The following is a 17,030-nucleotide window of genomic DNA, read 5'->3' as shown; positions in this document are numbered from 1 at the left end:
AATGCGATACCTGATTAACATTACAATAATCATAAATTGATCCTCCAAAGAAGAGAGTGGGTAAAGTGAGTAGGGAAGAGAGGAAAGAGACAAGAGGAGGAAAGAGTAGTGAGAAAAAGTAAGTGTTGTAGTGTTTACCTGGCCTGGGATGCCTAAATGCAGGAAAAAACACAAGAGACACCTCAGCCATGGTTTTAAATGTATAATAATCCTTTAACAATAGGTAAATAATTCTCTCAACTAAAGAGAAGAGGGCTCCGATGTAAATGAATAAAGCACCGTAAAAACTTGTGTATGAGCCGTAATGGTAAATGGACTCCCAAATACTACTGGTGTAGTGTTCCATAAATTGCTTTTTTTAAAGAAATTAAGGTCCTCTGATGGCATCTAGTAACCAGAGCTCCCTTTTTCATGACTTTAAAAAGCATTTCCTTGCTTTCGTGAAAATCCTCAGGCAGGAATCCAACATCAGTGAGTACAATTGAATAGAATAAACTTACCTTCCACATAAACCCTCACAGTGAGAATATCACTGCCGATAATATTCTCTGTGTACATGTAATAGACACCACTGTTTGCTTTAGTGATGCTTGGAATCTTCATTAGTATTAAAGAACTGACATTGGATGTCCTCAGTATGACACTTTGATTTGACTCCAAGACATGATTTTGTTTATCGTATAAGAACAATAGCCCTTTACTGACAAGAAAATCCAACTTTCCGATGAATAAAAATAAAAGGATCGACAATCACCGAATAAAAATCGTAATGTGCATCGGTGATAAGGCTCAAGATGAAAAATAAGTTGTACAAAATACTTTCTCCAAGGAGTAGAGATAGGTCAGCGAAAAAATTAAAACCTCTAAACAATTGTTGGATGAGGCTGAGCATGATATCATGAATTATCAAAACAGAGCTCTAAGTTTTTTTGTCGAAGCCAAATGCTGAGGCAAACAACACAGACACCTGGTTTAAAAATTCATGTTGTCAATTGCTCCTAAAAACTGAATTCGACACTTCCCTCTGAGTTTCCAGAAAAATGAGGGCACTACACAGACGAAGAGCTTGAAAAGTTAGTACCACAGGTATAAAGTACCACAGATATTTAGTTATCATGTCAACTTCACATACTATTTTTTATTGATTAAATGCTCTTTATCAATCAGATTTTTTACTTCTAAGTGTAATGTTTAATAATTTATAAAATCAGCAAGGCAATCGAGCTATAATTTTGAAATTCCAAAGCGATATTAGCTATCTGACCAGCAATGCTTGCCAAAAAAGTAGGCAAGTATACGAAAATGATAAGTAATATGTTAATGACAGTAATAACGATAATAATAAAGAGAATGAGAATTATGATGACAAGAAAGTAATATTAATAATAATGTAACAATGCTGACAGTAATGTAACAATAATAATCATTATAATAATAACTATAATAGTATCAGTAATAAAAATAATATCAATAATAATAGTCATAATAATAACAGTTATAATAAAAATAACAATAAAAATAAAGAAAAAACGATTGAGGAAAACTGATAATAAAATATTCTATAGCAACTAAGCATCTTCGCAAGCTAAGCTTACTTTTGTAAAGGTCTTATCAAAGGGATCCTAAGATTTTCAGGTTTACAAATGTAAATGTCTTTAATTCTCACAATGAGGATCTAGGATTGTTGTAACTTTAGGCTCAAAGAAGCTCTGACTGTTATTGATTCTTAAACTAATAAAGGGTTCTCGGACGAGACAAGTGCTAGATTCAAAGTATAATGACATGTTGATGTATGTATGATGATCATGAAGAGCGTAGGAAAAATTGCTTCTAAAATTCACGTCTCACCGATGCTAAATCTAAACTTTTGCTTTAGCCAAACCCGCAATTATCCATTTGAAAGTTTGCACGGTATGATTCCCCAAAAACCCCTTAAAAGCGTTCGAAGATCGATTGACGTTTTGACATGACTGAACTAACCTGTTACGAGAGATGGCATGAAAAATATAAAGAATAGGACGGAAAACCCGATAAGCCTTATTCCTAATGCTCCTTGACTTCGTGAAATGACGATCTTTCCTAAAATAATGACATTGACCCATATCAGTTTTGACGAATGCGCAGTTCCTTCTTTTCTGAGAAACAAATGAATACCAACAGAGCACACGCTGTCTAGTTCTTGGCATTTGTTCTGTTCAAAAATATAGGCTTAAGAGCTCTGTTTGGATTTGTTCATTTCTTTTTCGTAGCCATCTTTTTCGCTTGTCACGTATGGATGAGCTCGTTGCGTGACTAGCCTGGTGGACCACTGGAAAGGAAAAGGAAGAATTGCCGAAAGACTTGAGGAAAAAACAAAACAGAACAATCAAACAAACAAACAGCCGGTATGAGGAGAGACTTTGTCGGTGGCTTAGTCTTTGCTGCCTTGATCGGAGATATTTTTTAATCTTGAGCCTCGATCCCTAAATAGACCCATTTCCTGTCCTTGAAATGAGGTCGAACTTGAGAGCATACCGGTTGGTAGAATTGCTCTTCAGTTCCTCCTGGGATTTTATCCCCTTCCACTCTAAATTGCTCGAGATTTTCACGGACAGACGCGATATTTATAGGTTTATCATGAGAGTTACCCTTGAAGGTCGTCGTTTAGCGATCGTCTAACATATCATTGCTTGTGCTTTCCGCCACCCATGACTGATGAATCCTTTGAAATATAATTATGTTATGATTAAAGACTGACATATGAAATATGTATATGAAATGTTTGACGGAGCGAAAAGAAAGACTACCCTTGGCCCACTGACCTCTGAGTGCAAGGTTAAAAACAAACAAACAAACAAACAAACAAACAAAAAAAAAAGAAAAAGGAGAACTCTACCATTCCACTTTTCGACACCGACTTGTTTTATTTCCCTTTAGTTGATGTTACCACGGGATCCCTTCACTAAAAATGATACGATCCAATTTCCATGTTCCTATGCTATATTCTCAAACGTAGCGTACTCGACTTGCTGAACAGAATTTTTTTCAAGCACAAAATAACCAACTGTCCAAATAACCTAACACTGTAACGGGTAACTGTGGCAACATTAATATGCTCGGATTTGATTTGTTCCAAGAGATGATAAACTTATATTCTCTTGGTGGTTCTTAACACCCCCTATTATGGCTTTTTCAGGTCCTAACAGTCCGATAGATGTTTCTTGCTGAAATTAGGGCTAATCGTGCTCGTGATTTCTAATCAGCCTCACGCTACGCGCTTGACCAATTTAAAATTGCTCGCCCAATTACAGCCTTTATTCTGTCCATTTTCAAATAACTTGTCATCTTTGCAATCTGTTGGACTCTCTGCAGTGCAGTTTTTTCACAAATTGCATCAATTTATGCTCTTAATGGCATTTTTTCCAAGCTTTGCTAAAACATGACGACCAATCAAATTTCAAGGCTTGCTCAAAGAAATCAATCAAATTGCAAGAAAATGAGAGAAAACTTTTGCAACCTTTTATAAACCAGCACAATATACTGGATCAATAAAATATTCGAACAGAATGAAAATACCTTGTATTGCGTTGCTGAATTTTGCTACTTCAAAATAGATGAAATAAAGTGCTAATTAAGCTTGGTGTCTTGCAATTTTGATATGAAATCATACTTGTGATTTCGATGAAACTCGCGCTGCGAGTTTATGAAATCAGTTCAATGACCAACAGAAATTGCAGTCCACTAAGCCCAATTATCCATTTATATTTGCACCTGATTCGCGCATTATTTGTATTTTCCTTAGTAAAAATGAATAATGTAAGAGAAGGACAGAGAATACAGATAGTTCAAAATCTCTTGACGAGAGCTAATGAACAGATTACTAAAAAAAAATGTGTATAAAAATGCTTTTCACACTTTTCTCAAAATATTTGGAAAATAGAAGTAACATTGTCCGTTTCAATTTACAGTTCTATTATCTTTTGACAGGTGAAAAAATGACTTTTCACACTTTTCTGAAAATATTCGGAAATAGCGGTAAAATAGTTTGTTACAATTTACAGCTATATTAACTATTAGATAGGCATCTCCGAAACAGCCTGTTTAAATGCAGTTTTGGCGATCTACATTTTTTCTTGAGAATGCAAAGGATTATTATTAATATTGTTATTATGACTACCAACAATGGACCGACCACTATTGTAGCAATTATCCATCCGGCGAGACTTGAATCCCCTAGAAAACAAAACAAATAAATAAATACATGATTGAAGAATAAATTTGGAGTGGAAAATTGAAATTTTCATTCAAAGCATAGATTGGAGTTAAGTTAATTGGCATGAAGTTAATAACTGATGACGGATTAAAGTCTTAGCATTCCCAATCACTTTCAATCTGCTATATCTTCCATTCTTCATTTCTTTAACGTCAAACATTTTTCAGAATCAGTTTATCTTTAAACTAGGCTTCATTCTCCTAATTAGGACTCAAAGTACATGGTGATTCTCTTCCTGCAGTCTTGGAACCCTGTTCAGTCCTTTTAGGTCATCTGGAAAGGTTAAAGAGCGGGAGAACCTACCTGGTTCTGCAGTCGTCCTCACCGACTGACCTATATACGGAGGGAAAAAAATGGAAGCTTCTGAGTAAGTTTGTAGCTTTTCTCTAGGATAGCAGTAGGTCCAGATTAAGAAAATAGTACTGAATAAAACCAAAACAAAATAGAAGAAAATAAGAGAAATCAAACAAGCAAAACAAAACAAAAAGAGTGACAAACAACACGAAGAACAATAACAGAAATTAATAAACCAAAAACAGCAAAGTTTCTCTGCGTTTCTTTTCATGACTGGCTACATCTACTCTCAAGAGGCTAGCCTAACTACAAATAAAATCGATACCTTCAACAGTAACGTCAAACGTCAAGATATCGTGTCCGAATGGATTCTTGGCGTAACAGGTATAACGTCCGCCTTCTAATACAGTGACGTTGCGAATTTTAAGCCTTGTTTCTGAATCTTTAACCGATTTATTCTGTAGGAGATGGTCACCATGGCTCCAAGTTACCCAGGGGAAAGGATACCCCTGCACTCGAACATCCAAATGAAGATCGTTTCCTTCAAGGACCTGAGGCTCTGGAGGACTCTCTCGTGTTAATTGTGGGGGTTCTAAAAATAAATCAAAATTATCCAACTACTATAGGGAGGTTTGCATTCCTTAAGCGACAGAGAAGAAAAGCAAAGATGCAAAGAAACAGAGTCCGAAGTGATAAGATTAAAAAAATGAAGGCGAGGAGTGGGGAAACTTTAAGGGCCAAAAGCCGTTTTTTAAGATCAAAATTTAAAGAACGGAGAAGCAATTGCTGGCACACTTACCTGTCCAATTTGTTTCTTTAACTGACAGTCAAATTGTATACTTGTTTTTAACAGAACACTTAAAGGGCACGTTAAGCTACCGGGACCCTCAATAAATGGACCTCCGACGTAATGAGTGGGTTTCTGTTGCTTCCCGTCCTTGTTCCGTATTTTTATTTCAGGGTTCTCCAATTATCCTTACCTCCCAGTAAAACAACATTCCAAATGTCATTTCTTCCTTGAAACCGTGGACAACAAAAGCCACCACGTGGATTGTCTACGGCTAAAAATATGAATTCCCATTGTATTATTACTATTATCACTTGTATAAATATTACCTTTGGCTATATGAAGGATCGTCGTAGACCTTTCTCTCCCTATAAGCGTCTTCTGGGCAATACAGATAAACATTTTTCTATCATCCACAGGTAGTACCTTCTTGATAACTAAGGTGCCGTTGGTGTAAACCTCAAAGTTTGGGTTATCGGGAATTGTCACTCTCATGTTTTTAACATGTGCTATCCGGAACTTGTCCCAGTCATTTGCGCAATCATCGGTATAGCAGCGGTACCAACCGATATGTTTAACATTTTCTGGATCACTGGATGTAGAGCACGACAGCAAGCGCCTCTCGTGAATTTTTACTGTAACCTTAGCAGCTATCAAATGAAGGGTGATATAATTTTTTTCAATTTTTATTTTAAAATCACAACTTGTTACTTTCATTATCAGTACCTCCCTTTTTCTCCGATCTTTTAATCAGGAGTGTTCAGGAGTGTTACTATCAATATTATCATAATTGTTAATATTATTTTTTGTGATGCGTGCTTCGCGAAATTGCCGAAAACGGGGCACCCTCTCGATCTGCATGACTGAATCGCCATTGATATGCCGCAGTTTTGAGTTCATGACTAAAATTTACCACATTTTTTGTAGAAGTTTATCAAGCTAACCCAGGCTTGACTTGGATACGTGATGGATATATGTCTGACAATTCTCTCTGCACTGATTAAAGTAACGAAAAGGCCGCCAAAGAACTTGTTTCTTTGACTCGTTTACAACTTAAGACTGACATAACATTAAAGCAGCTTTCTATAGTCAACTCCGATCGCCAGCTCAAATGTTTGTGTTACAATAACACTTATTGATAATACCGAAAATTGCCGTATATTTTAAGGAGAGATAGAGTTTTTTTGTAGTTGATCATGATAAGTTCCACAAGTTAGCTCTTTATCGGGCTGATCTCCGGTGTAATAGCCACAGCTGACGTCATGAGTCGCTTACTTTCGGATTTCGCATAAATGTAACACTGGGTCACGGTAATTGTGTAATTCTCGGTAGTTCTCTAGTTCTTGTGGTTCTTATACTATCGGAATTCACATAATCTAACTCTTACTAACAATAATTGTGTACTTCTGGTTCTTGTGGTTCTCGTGGTTTTCGTGGTTCTTGTAGTTCTCGTGGTTCTCGTGGTTCTTGTAGTTCTCGTGGTTCTCGTGGTTCTCGCGGTTCTCGTGGTCCTGGTGGTTCTCTTGGTTCTCTTGGTTCTTCTGGTTCTCTTGATTCTCGTGGTTCCACGTTACTTTTTTCATTTCCGGCTCAAGTGGAAGTAAAAAGCGAGCAGGCACACATATACCTTCGCCAGCGGTATTTCCCATTAGTCGGAGACTGAGTGTGTGTCGAACGGGTCGATAAATTCGCAGTTTTATCCCGAGAAATGAAGTGTTTTACCAAAGTTGTGTATCTTTTGGTGGCTTTCAACATCTTGGGCTGCTACTACGCCTAAAACATGCCAATTTCGGAAGCAAGTCACAGATTTGTACAGCTTGTTTTGAGCATTCGTTCATCTGAATCGAATGCGAATTTAAGTTGGTTGCAACATGGTGTGATCATCAGGGGTGATCAAAGAAGGCCAACATCCAGTAATCCTGAAGATTATGTAGTACATGATATCATACTATGGGATCCACTAAGTGGTTCTTCGAATATTGCCTTATGTTATAAGCAAGCACAAAATAGCACAAGCCCGCAGGGAAATTTTTGAAAATTTTTTGAGTGGTTATTTTTTCCAGATTGCACAAGAAAATCACCTGGGCCCAGTTGTTCAAAGGCCGATTAGTGCTAGCCCAGGGTTAAAAATTTAATGCAGGTTTCTATATTTCTTTTTTCCAAAGCCTTTCAGAGAAAATTTTCCCTATTCTTTTTAGAACATCCAATGATCAAATTGCAAGCAAAAAGATTTGAACTGAATTTTCTTCTTAAGCTTTCAGAGCTGACATCAAATTACATGCTAACCCTGGGTTATCTTAACCCAGATTTGAACAACCTGGGCCAAATGATTTTTCAATGATAGGGTGGAACCTCCATAAATAGGGCACCCTCAGGACTATGAAGTGTCCATTAATATGCCTTTGTTCCTTGAATAGAGGGTGGATGGGGTTTTGTTTATAATTAACCACCCAAACAACAATACCAGTTTTATTGCCTTCAAAGCAGCCATCTATTAAAGCAACCAAAAATGCATGACGTAAGCTTTCGATACCAACCTCGGACTTTTTTAAATTGTGATTTTACCTGCTACTAGTAGATGACTGCTGCAATAACCTGTCAATAGGTGCAGAATTAATGTCCAATAAAAATACAAAGTGTGTTCATATTTATTTTGAGAGGTATGCAGAAACTGGAACAACTCAGTGTCTTTGGTGGCATTGTAACACTAGCAGCTTAGTAGTTGTCCCCTTAATGGGGGTTGAAACAGCACTTGCAGCACTCAAAGTGTCCCAATCTCCTTATAGAGGTGCCCCTGTAATAGTGGTGGTAATTACAAAGTTTAACTGAGCATTTTACCGGGACCAGGAAAAGCATCTCCTTGTTGAGGTGTGCTACACCCAAAGTGGAGCTCCCATAGCACACATGATGCACAACAACATATTTAAATTTAATTTTCTGTCTTTTTAAATTTTTTCGCCCTCAATTAAAATTTCAGAACTGTTTGGGATTTTTGACATGGTAAAAGTCAATCAGTAGGCATAAATGTTTGTTGACATAATGTGGTATACATTATAGTTGTCTATTTTCTCCTTATCATATTTAAGTATGATAATGCATAATGTATCAATATGTTGCAATTTCCATGCAACATAAATTTAAGTGTAATTGGAATGATTGTCCTGTAAATGGGCATGCAGGTACATTGCAACAGCTGTGAATCACTTTTCTGCGTGACTTCTGTATAAAATTCTAAAAATTGAATTAAAATTTCATATTTGCTTTTTCCCTTATGAAATTACTCTAGTCAAACATGTACATAGTTTGAATCAAGGGTATTGTTTCATTGTTTGGTTGTATAATGCATAGTACCTGTAGCATTTTAACTGTAACTTAAATAAAAACATATTTAATTAATTCAATTATGCTTGTTTCAATTTTAGCAAAGATTCAATTTAACAACCAGAACTGTATAAATGGGATTTCACATGGCCATACCTTCTAGAAGAATGTGTTGGTAGCAAGAAATAATCTGTAATGATTAACATGTTAAGTGTCAGGTATCTGCATTGTATTATTCAAACATATTTTAAAACTATAACATTTTATGACAAACATTTTTTTTTGGTATTCAACTTTTTTCCTTTAAATAAATGTCTCTTTACTTCCTTTCTCTAAAATGTCTCTATTTTTTGGTATTTATAATTTCTCTATTCAAAGGTAGTTCGTAATTTCTTTCAATTAAATGTCTCAATTTACAGGTATTAATATTTTCTCTCAAGTGAATGTGTAGTTCCAGAAAATATCTATATCCCCAGCGCGAAAGGCATCTTCTCTACAACCCCACCAACCCTCTGGAAATTCCAATTTAGCTTCATACATTGCTTTGAATTTTTGGGTCTCTGAGACCCTACCCTCTTGTCCTGGAATTCCCAATCCCTTCTGTGGGAGGAGTACGGATATTTTCTAGATCTACACAATGTCTTCCATAATTTCTCTTATGTAAATGTCTATTTAACAGCAATCTCAGTTTCCCTAAAATGAATATATATTGAAAGGTACATGTATTCTCAATTTCTCTCAATTAAATCTCTATTAAAGTTGTTCATGATAATTTCATGTAACAGTATTGTTTCAACATTCTTTTCAGCTAAAGCAGTGATGGTAATGTTGCTCTCTCTCTCTAAATGCATTGAGTTGAGCTTGAAATGGATGACCCTCTGACAATGTGAAGATATTGCTTGCAGTAAGCTTGTCATCATCCTTGAGGAATGTTGTTCTGTGGTCTTGCGCAGAGATGTTGTATTTGGCCAGCTTCTGCTGAAGGTCATCACTGGGCAGCATTTTATAAAAAAAGTTTTAGTTTGTTAATGACTTTAATATGCCAAGACCAGCAGCTACCAGATCTTGCATGGACTTTTGGACCAGATTGACATTTGGACGGCAGTGCGAGGAAAAGCTTGTGTAGGCGCGGCGGGCAGTTGTGTATGGCCCTTTCACGGTTAAGATTCTACAGGTAACATCCTCATTTGCCAGACCCACTTTTATGACCTTAGCAGAGCCATTAAATTTTCTGGCCAATGATAAAGGTAAATTTAAAAACAGTTAAAATTATTTTACTTTGAGTTGGAGTTTATATTTTCATGGTCTGGTAAATGGCAAATACCTTTTCTTTCTTAATTCATCCATGTAAATACACAAGGGAACTCAGGGAGGTTTAAAAATGAATTTATTTTAAGTTCTGACACCATGGAAGACTGAGCACACATAAAAATTTCTACAACAAATAGAGTAATTCTGGTCAAGTCCATTTCTGCTTATGGCCAAGGGGCATGTATTTTGGCTTCCTTGTTCCATGACCAAGAGTTTGATACAATGTTAGCACAGGAGAAGTTTTCGTTCATATTCTTATTGTAAGTACAGTACTGAACTTGCTGTTTTTGATGTTGTTACAGTTGTAAACCTGGTCCTTTCAAATGCCAAAATTAATACACCAAAAAATGAGTGTGTGGTTCTAGAGATGTTGCTTCCCCTCCTCAGAAGAAGAATTTTTTGGGTATGAAAACTACTGGAAAGAAAACAAAGCTTTATAACCGATAAGAGCAAGCAAAGAAAGTAGTCATACAAGTACATGTGCAATATTTTATTACCCCTGTCTCCAAATTTATGGCCTTCCTCAGGCGATCATATATTACATGCATGCTATGAGCAAGGCGGAGGACGTGTTTGTGTCGCTTAAAGTTGCTGCAGTTGGCTTCCTTTTCCACGTTGGCCCCTAGTGTGCTTGGCAACTTATCTTGAAGCTTCGCGAATTTGAAAAAAACCTCACGGGCATTTGCACTCAGGGAGTACCTCACTGGTGGAATATTGTTATGTTCTACTTAAATTTGCTCAAGCACCACTGAGACTGGATAGGATAGTTATCCAGCTCTTCGTAATGCTGGGACATTACCTCCAGGTCTTTCTCCTCCTTTTTCTGGTAGAAAAGGAGCAATCGCTCAGCCGGGCCATTGTCGGCCTAAAAAATCTTCGCCAAACCGTTTCGAGGAACTGCTTTGAACGCAAGGAGCGAGACTCGTGCCGACGGGACCCCTGTACGTTTACCCTTGTTGCTCCTCAGCACTTATCAGCAATTGCCGTCGCAACACTTGCATAGCCGTTCCATGGTCAGATTCGCTTGAGGACCTTTCGATAAACTCGTAATCTTCGTTAGAAACGAGTGGGCCTCGTCGATGCAGATGATATTGCCCGTAGTGAAGTGATTGAACAGGCCATTACTCGACGCGTCATCGATAACGAAGGTTTTTGTTTATTTTGGGCTCGATATGTTCCATGATGGGATCGATACATCCTAAATAGCACGCAGGCGTTTTCTCAGAACCTGAAGGGGAGACCACAACAACGAAAAGATTCCCCCCTTCTTTATACGTAGAGAAGACCTGTAGTGAGCTCTTTCCAATCAGCGCGCTAGTTGAGGTCAATACACTCAACAGAACCACCTCCCGAGTTGTTCCATGGCTACGCGCGAGTACATTAAGCCAGTCTTTCACTGCTGCTGGCACAATCTCTTCGAATGGCAGGGATACATCCGCCAATTTAGCTTCCAAATCGTAAGTAGTGCGAGGCTCGCTACTCTCGCTCTCGCCATCCATGATTGTCGATGAAAGTGGTCAACAGGAGGTCAAGAAAGCGCGGGAAAATGATTAAAATGTTTACAGCCACTGACCATACTGTTAGGCTCGGATATCAAAAGGTTAAGAGCTTAGGGGGGGAGGGAAAGAACCAAGAGACCCCCGAGAACCAAGTGAACCAAGAGAACCACGAGAACCACGAGAACCACGAGAACCACGAGAACCACGAGAACCACGAGAACCACGAGAACCACGAGAACCACGAGAACCACGAGAACCACGAGAACCACGAGAACCACGAGAACCAAGAGAACCAAGAGAACCAAGAGAACCAGAAGAACCACGAGAACCAAAAGAACCACGAGAATCAAGAGAACCACGAGAACCAAGAAAACCAAGGGAACCACGAGAACCAGAGAACTACCGAGAACCACACAATTACCGTGACTCAGTGTTATATTTATGCGAAGTCCGATAGTAAGCGACTCGTGACGTCACATGTGGCTATTACACCGGAGATCAGCCCTTTATCACGCGTATCGCATTAACTAACGCTGGGCGAGACTTTGGAAATGAAAATTTAAGCAGTCATGAATTAAACAAAATCACCTGCGAATCAAAAGTAACGAGTTTTAAATTTCGATTCATTCCGAAGGCGAGAACGATTCCACATCAGCAGAGAAACCATGTCTTTGTTGCGACTTCTCCGGCTGCGAAAGAGTATTTATGTCGCCATAGTTACAAGTAACTCAAACATCTGCCGGACAGCGTGTAGATTCTGGGGTTTCATTAAACAAACTTAAGCCTTTAACTCCCAGAAGTGATTAACATGTAACTTCTCCTTATAAAAACAAAGCGGTTATCTCCATCTGACACCAAATTCTTGTAACCTATTTATAAGAAAATGTGTAGCAGCTAGAGGGGAGAATTAACAATCAGATCTTGGGAGTTAAAGGGTTAAGTACTCCAATAAACGTACCTTTGGATCTCAGTATTAAGCTCGACGAAAAGAAGAAATATAGAAGAATTATTCTCAAAGAAATGTGCATATCAGGTTGAAACTCCGCTACAAAGTGAATCAATGTCGATTCGGCGAACAGTTGACGGTCGACCACGAGTTGACCTCCAATGATAAACTAAGATCAGCAATGACGTGAACAACAAAGAAGTCACACAACATCCTCTTTCAACTTAAGTTAAGTGACCATTTTACGGGATAAGAGGTAGGAAAGTGTTTTTCTCAGGAACGAATCTCACAAGTTTTATACTTATAAATTACGAAACTGTTTGTACAAAAGTACAAGGTGTAACTCATAGCCATTTGTCTTACTGACCTGACGTAGAGCCAAAATTTTTGAAAATGCATGTCTACTACTCAGAAGATGCTGTTTTCGAATAAATGTGGTGGTTAGATATTGCGTAGGACTTTCTGCCTCACGATCCTTTTTATGACGTGACGACAAAAAGTGCAAACTTTTTTCAGCTGTACTTTCACTTTCAGAATGTTGATATATATTTTTGCAGCGTTATACGTTATCATTTGCCAGGAAGTCTGGAGGAAAGGAAAATATTCCTAATTTATTCTGTTTCAAGTGTAATCACTTCCTTTCCTCTCTAGCTCTTAAACTTTTGGTCATTTTACGGCTGACGGTTGTTTTCCAGTCCCGTAAAGGTTAACAGAAAAAATTTTCCGATTAACTCTATTTACGATTTAAGGTTAAGAATTTGTCAATTGCGCCTAACGGCCAATTTTTTGGTTGGTAGGTCACGATAACCTCAAGTCAAGTCAAAATGTATCACGCTGCCCACAGTCAGCATTGTACAATGGGAATGTCTTTGTTGGCAAACGTTTGAAACGCATTTTTAATACGGAAGAATGCTAGCTCAACCGAACTAAAGTGATCCCTTTAGAAAATTATCTGTTAAGCGAAGAAAGGTAATTGTAGCCTCAAGTCATCTTGCGTGGTCAATAGTTCAACCACATTGTTGATCATGAAATGTCGCGACAAATTTTAATTAAAATTTCTTTTTTAGAACCGGCCATCTGGAAACGCGTGCTTAATGTTATGATAGTCTCATCACCTGCCCAATATCGGTCAAAAATGAAAGGTGTACTACATTTATGTCCAACTTTTCTCTCGAAGTGGCAAAAAAGACGTCGTATTTTTAAACCTAGCGGTACAGCGGAGAAGTAAAAGGAAACTTCATTGTAGCTAAAACTTTCTTGTCAACGTCAGTAAACAATAGAGTCTTAGAAATTTGTGGTTTCTGCTATTGTTAGAAAATAAAAATGTGTTCGTTAACCTGTTATGAGATTTCGCTCAGCATGAGTTTACTACGTAATCACATGGCTGTAAAATATGAGTGCCCGTACGGGCTGCGAAGCTTTACCACTGAGACTCTACCGTGAACAAGGCAAGTACCAAGTTAAAAATTTGGAGATTTCGAGACGATTTTGTCATTTTATGTGTACGTTCCAAAAATTTATTCGACCCACGAGCGATGTTAATTCTTACATCACTGCTTTATGTGCCAAACGTCTCGTCACTCAAATGTTAGCGCGAGGTATCTGTTTCGCCAGCGACCGTACTAGTGTTTATACTCGATGCAATGAAATCATCACCAATGTCTTACGGCTTACGGACCTTAAACGGTTCATTTTAATGATAACTGTCGTCTTCAAACCGCTGTGAAGACGAATTCGAGTTTCTTATCTACGTTTTGTTTTAGCGATTCAAAATAGATATGCTCGCTTCGATAAATGAATTCCGATAATTCAGATAAGAGGCATGAAATACAATTCGTTGTATAGCTTTGGTGGTTTATAACATACACCGTCCGCACCGGAAAAAAGAGAAGTCTTCGTGTTGTTTTAGTGTTAAGTAGTCGGAATGTTTTCAAAATAAACTTCGTAATTTTCAAAGTATTTAACTGAAACAAAATAGGTAAATTTAACGCTGACCTGCTAAGCTTAGAGTTTCACTTGGAGCATACAACTTTAACAGTGCGTAACAAAACAAAAGGGATCGGAAATACACTCGATTTGTAAGCAAACGTTTCTTGTGAAACGGACGCCTGATGCGGAAGAATAACTAATCTAATTGCAGCCATAATCTATCATCATGCTCAGTCAACCCAAACATTTTTGGTCAGATCATTGTTTTTGTGATATCGTTCACAGAATTAATAGGTAACAGTCATGCAAAAGCCAAATCAGTTCTCAAAAGCTTACAAGGCTAAACATTTTTAATGCATAACTTGGCTTTTGTTGTTGTTGTTGTTTTTTTTGTAATAAATCACTGCTAACAGAAATATATTAAACGATTCCTACGATCAATACTTGCAGTGGCCCAACCATTGGAAGTAACATCTTGCTAACATCTTATTCATACGCTTGCGATTTAAAGCGCCTCCAATATTTTATCGCTTTATCAGTGGATGTTTTCAACGAGGACTATTGACAATGAAAAACATAAGATGGTTTGAACTGAATGAGCAACCGAATTATTTACGAATAACAGTGAGAGTAAAGAAATGCGTTTCCCTTTTTCGTCATGTAACGAGCGTAATGCCAAAATAAGAGTGCCTGAAAGAAATCGAACCTCAAACCTTCGGATTACGCGTTGGGAAGGTCAATCTCAGACAAACAGAGACTCTAAGGTGAGGATGGCCAATATTAGGTTGTAAAATTTGAGATTTCAAAACGAGTAAGTTATGTTAAGTTAATATTGTTGTAAATTACATTTTCGATTTTTCTCCAATGTGAAATTTCAACATATTAACACTGACTAGCCTCGATATCTCGAAACGCGTAAGTTACAATTTTTGTTCTTTTACGAAATCTGCTTTTTCTCCTTTAGTAAAAGAATGAATCATCGAATTTCCGACAGCGCCTCTTTCCTTAAGATTTCTCGTACGCAGGCATCGATTTACTGTAAGTTTCTGTTGGTCCTCAGCGAGCCATTGGAAAAGTGTGTGTACAGTATTTGTTTCGCTTGCGGCCCTAAGAGTGCTCTGAGGTCAATATCACGAATTCAGTCGTCACTAATGTATTACTGCTTACCTGAGCCGAACGCCACTAGAGTAATAAAAATCACAAAGAGAAATAAAACGTTGTCACCCATAACTGTGCGGCGTAGAGTTGAAATCAAATTTTCCGTAGAAAGCGCTTTCTTGTATCTTGTCTTTTGTAACAAGCTCGTGCACGTTTGCGGTTTAACTGCATTGCGACACAAGACGACAGCATGGACAATGAAACCGGCCCAACATATTGTTGTGTCCATATTTGGTAAGTCTTCTATTCATACATCCTGGTATGTCTGCGTTAAGCAAACTGAGAAGGTTTTATTTTTTTCGCTTAAGAACGGAGAAGTTAGATACTCAGGATTCAATAATTGTTCATAGACAATAAAATTACAGTGAAAATACCGCTTGCTAAAACGGAAAATTTGAGAAGTGATGAACAACAAACATCTGCTGGAAAATCAGGTTTGCAGTTTGCTCAGTCAGCATATGCATATCCTGACTGTGCACGATGACTGTTCACATACTGACTCAGCAAATTTGCTTCACAAATTAGGGAAAGCCCCAGAAAAATTGTTTAACAACCGCGGAATGGCTATCAGCAAAATGCGCGCTTCGCCTTTGTTTCCATCATTCCAGATTTTCCTGAATCAAATATTGGAAAGCGAAGACTGAGGAGTTAACACTAAAACGAAAACGGCCTATCTCGTTTGTTTAGCTTGATGTTAGCGTCCAAAGTAAGAAAAAGAAACTTTTAGCATTAGTATTCTCAATAGTTTCTTGATCTTAAATTAGATTTAAGTTTTGATTTTTTTTTGCTTCTTTACTTTATACAGTATTTTTTAATTATTCATTGATAAGAATGTGCAAGTGGGGCTGAGAGCTAAAATTTTCTTTCGCGATTTAAGCCCGGAAACGTTCTTAACATGTTCCCAAAGTTATGTGGTATAGTATTTAATAAATCAATATTCGGACGTGAGTTAATTATCCTGTTAATTATCCAAAAATAATAATAATATTAATAATAATAATAACAATGAGCAAAATAAAGGCATTCTTAACTGTCTCTAAGTGCGGGTATGATTATTAGCGCTTCACTCGGTTGCGCCTTGAATGCCAACTTTTGTATTCTTATCACATTTTGACGTCATTTGTGATCTGTGGAAAAATGGGATCCATATTTGTTTTATAACATAAACAAGCAAAAAAATTTGGTACGGTAACGTGGATCATTTATCTAACAAGTCTTTAACAATTAGAGTTTCCTGTTAAATGTCCAAACAAAACCATCTTTTTGCTAATAATTAAAATGACTAATAGAGGGTAAGAAAAGAGCTAAAAAGCTGCTAAAAATTTGAATTGTCTTAAAGGTCTGTTTAATCTTTACGTAACAACTTGTAATGATAATCTACGCTTATGAACCCAAGTTGCCCAGGCCGTTATGTTGGAGAAAAACCTTAAACGTACGTTTCGTCGTCGATTCATGTAAACACATTTACGAACATTAAAAGGTTCTATATGGTTTAGTTATTAGCTTTAGTTATTTAACCATATTTTTGTGTGT

General features: G+C 37.4%; 1 protein-coding gene across 2 annotated transcripts; it reads right to left on the bottom strand.

The window, feature by feature from the left end:
* Window positions 1–1,226: 1,226 nt before the first annotated feature.
* Window positions 1,227–15,673, bottom strand: LOC131799485 (neural cell adhesion molecule L1-like). Of its 2 annotated transcripts, XM_066168179.1 has the most exons (6): window positions 15,507–15,673; window positions 5,663–5,983; window positions 4,872–5,138; window positions 4,556–4,585; window positions 4,172–4,212; window positions 1,227–2,701 (listed from the first exon to the last, which is right to left on the bottom strand). In XM_066168179.1, exons 1-6 carry the CDS (start codon window positions 15,565–15,567, stop codon window positions 2,663–2,665), a joined length of 759 nt encoding a protein of 252 aa, XP_066024276.1. In that variant the 5' UTR covers window positions 15,568–15,673; the 3' UTR covers window positions 1,227–2,662. The 2 variants fall into 2 exon arrangements, with proteins under 2 accessions (XP_066024276.1, XP_058973173.2); XM_059117190.2 differs by lacking the exon at window positions 1,227–2,701 and having other exon boundaries at window positions 2,878–4,212.
* Window positions 15,674–17,030: the final 1,357 nt, after the last annotated feature.

Source organism: Pocillopora verrucosa, chromosome 6, assembly GCF_036669915.1.
Source record: "Pocillopora verrucosa isolate sample1 chromosome 6, ASM3666991v2, whole genome shotgun sequence".
NCBI classification, from domain to species: Eukaryota; Metazoa; Cnidaria; class Anthozoa; order Scleractinia; family Pocilloporidae; genus Pocillopora; species Pocillopora verrucosa.
Note: the sequence above shows the minus strand (reverse complement) of the source record. Positions and strands in the feature narration are given on the sequence as shown.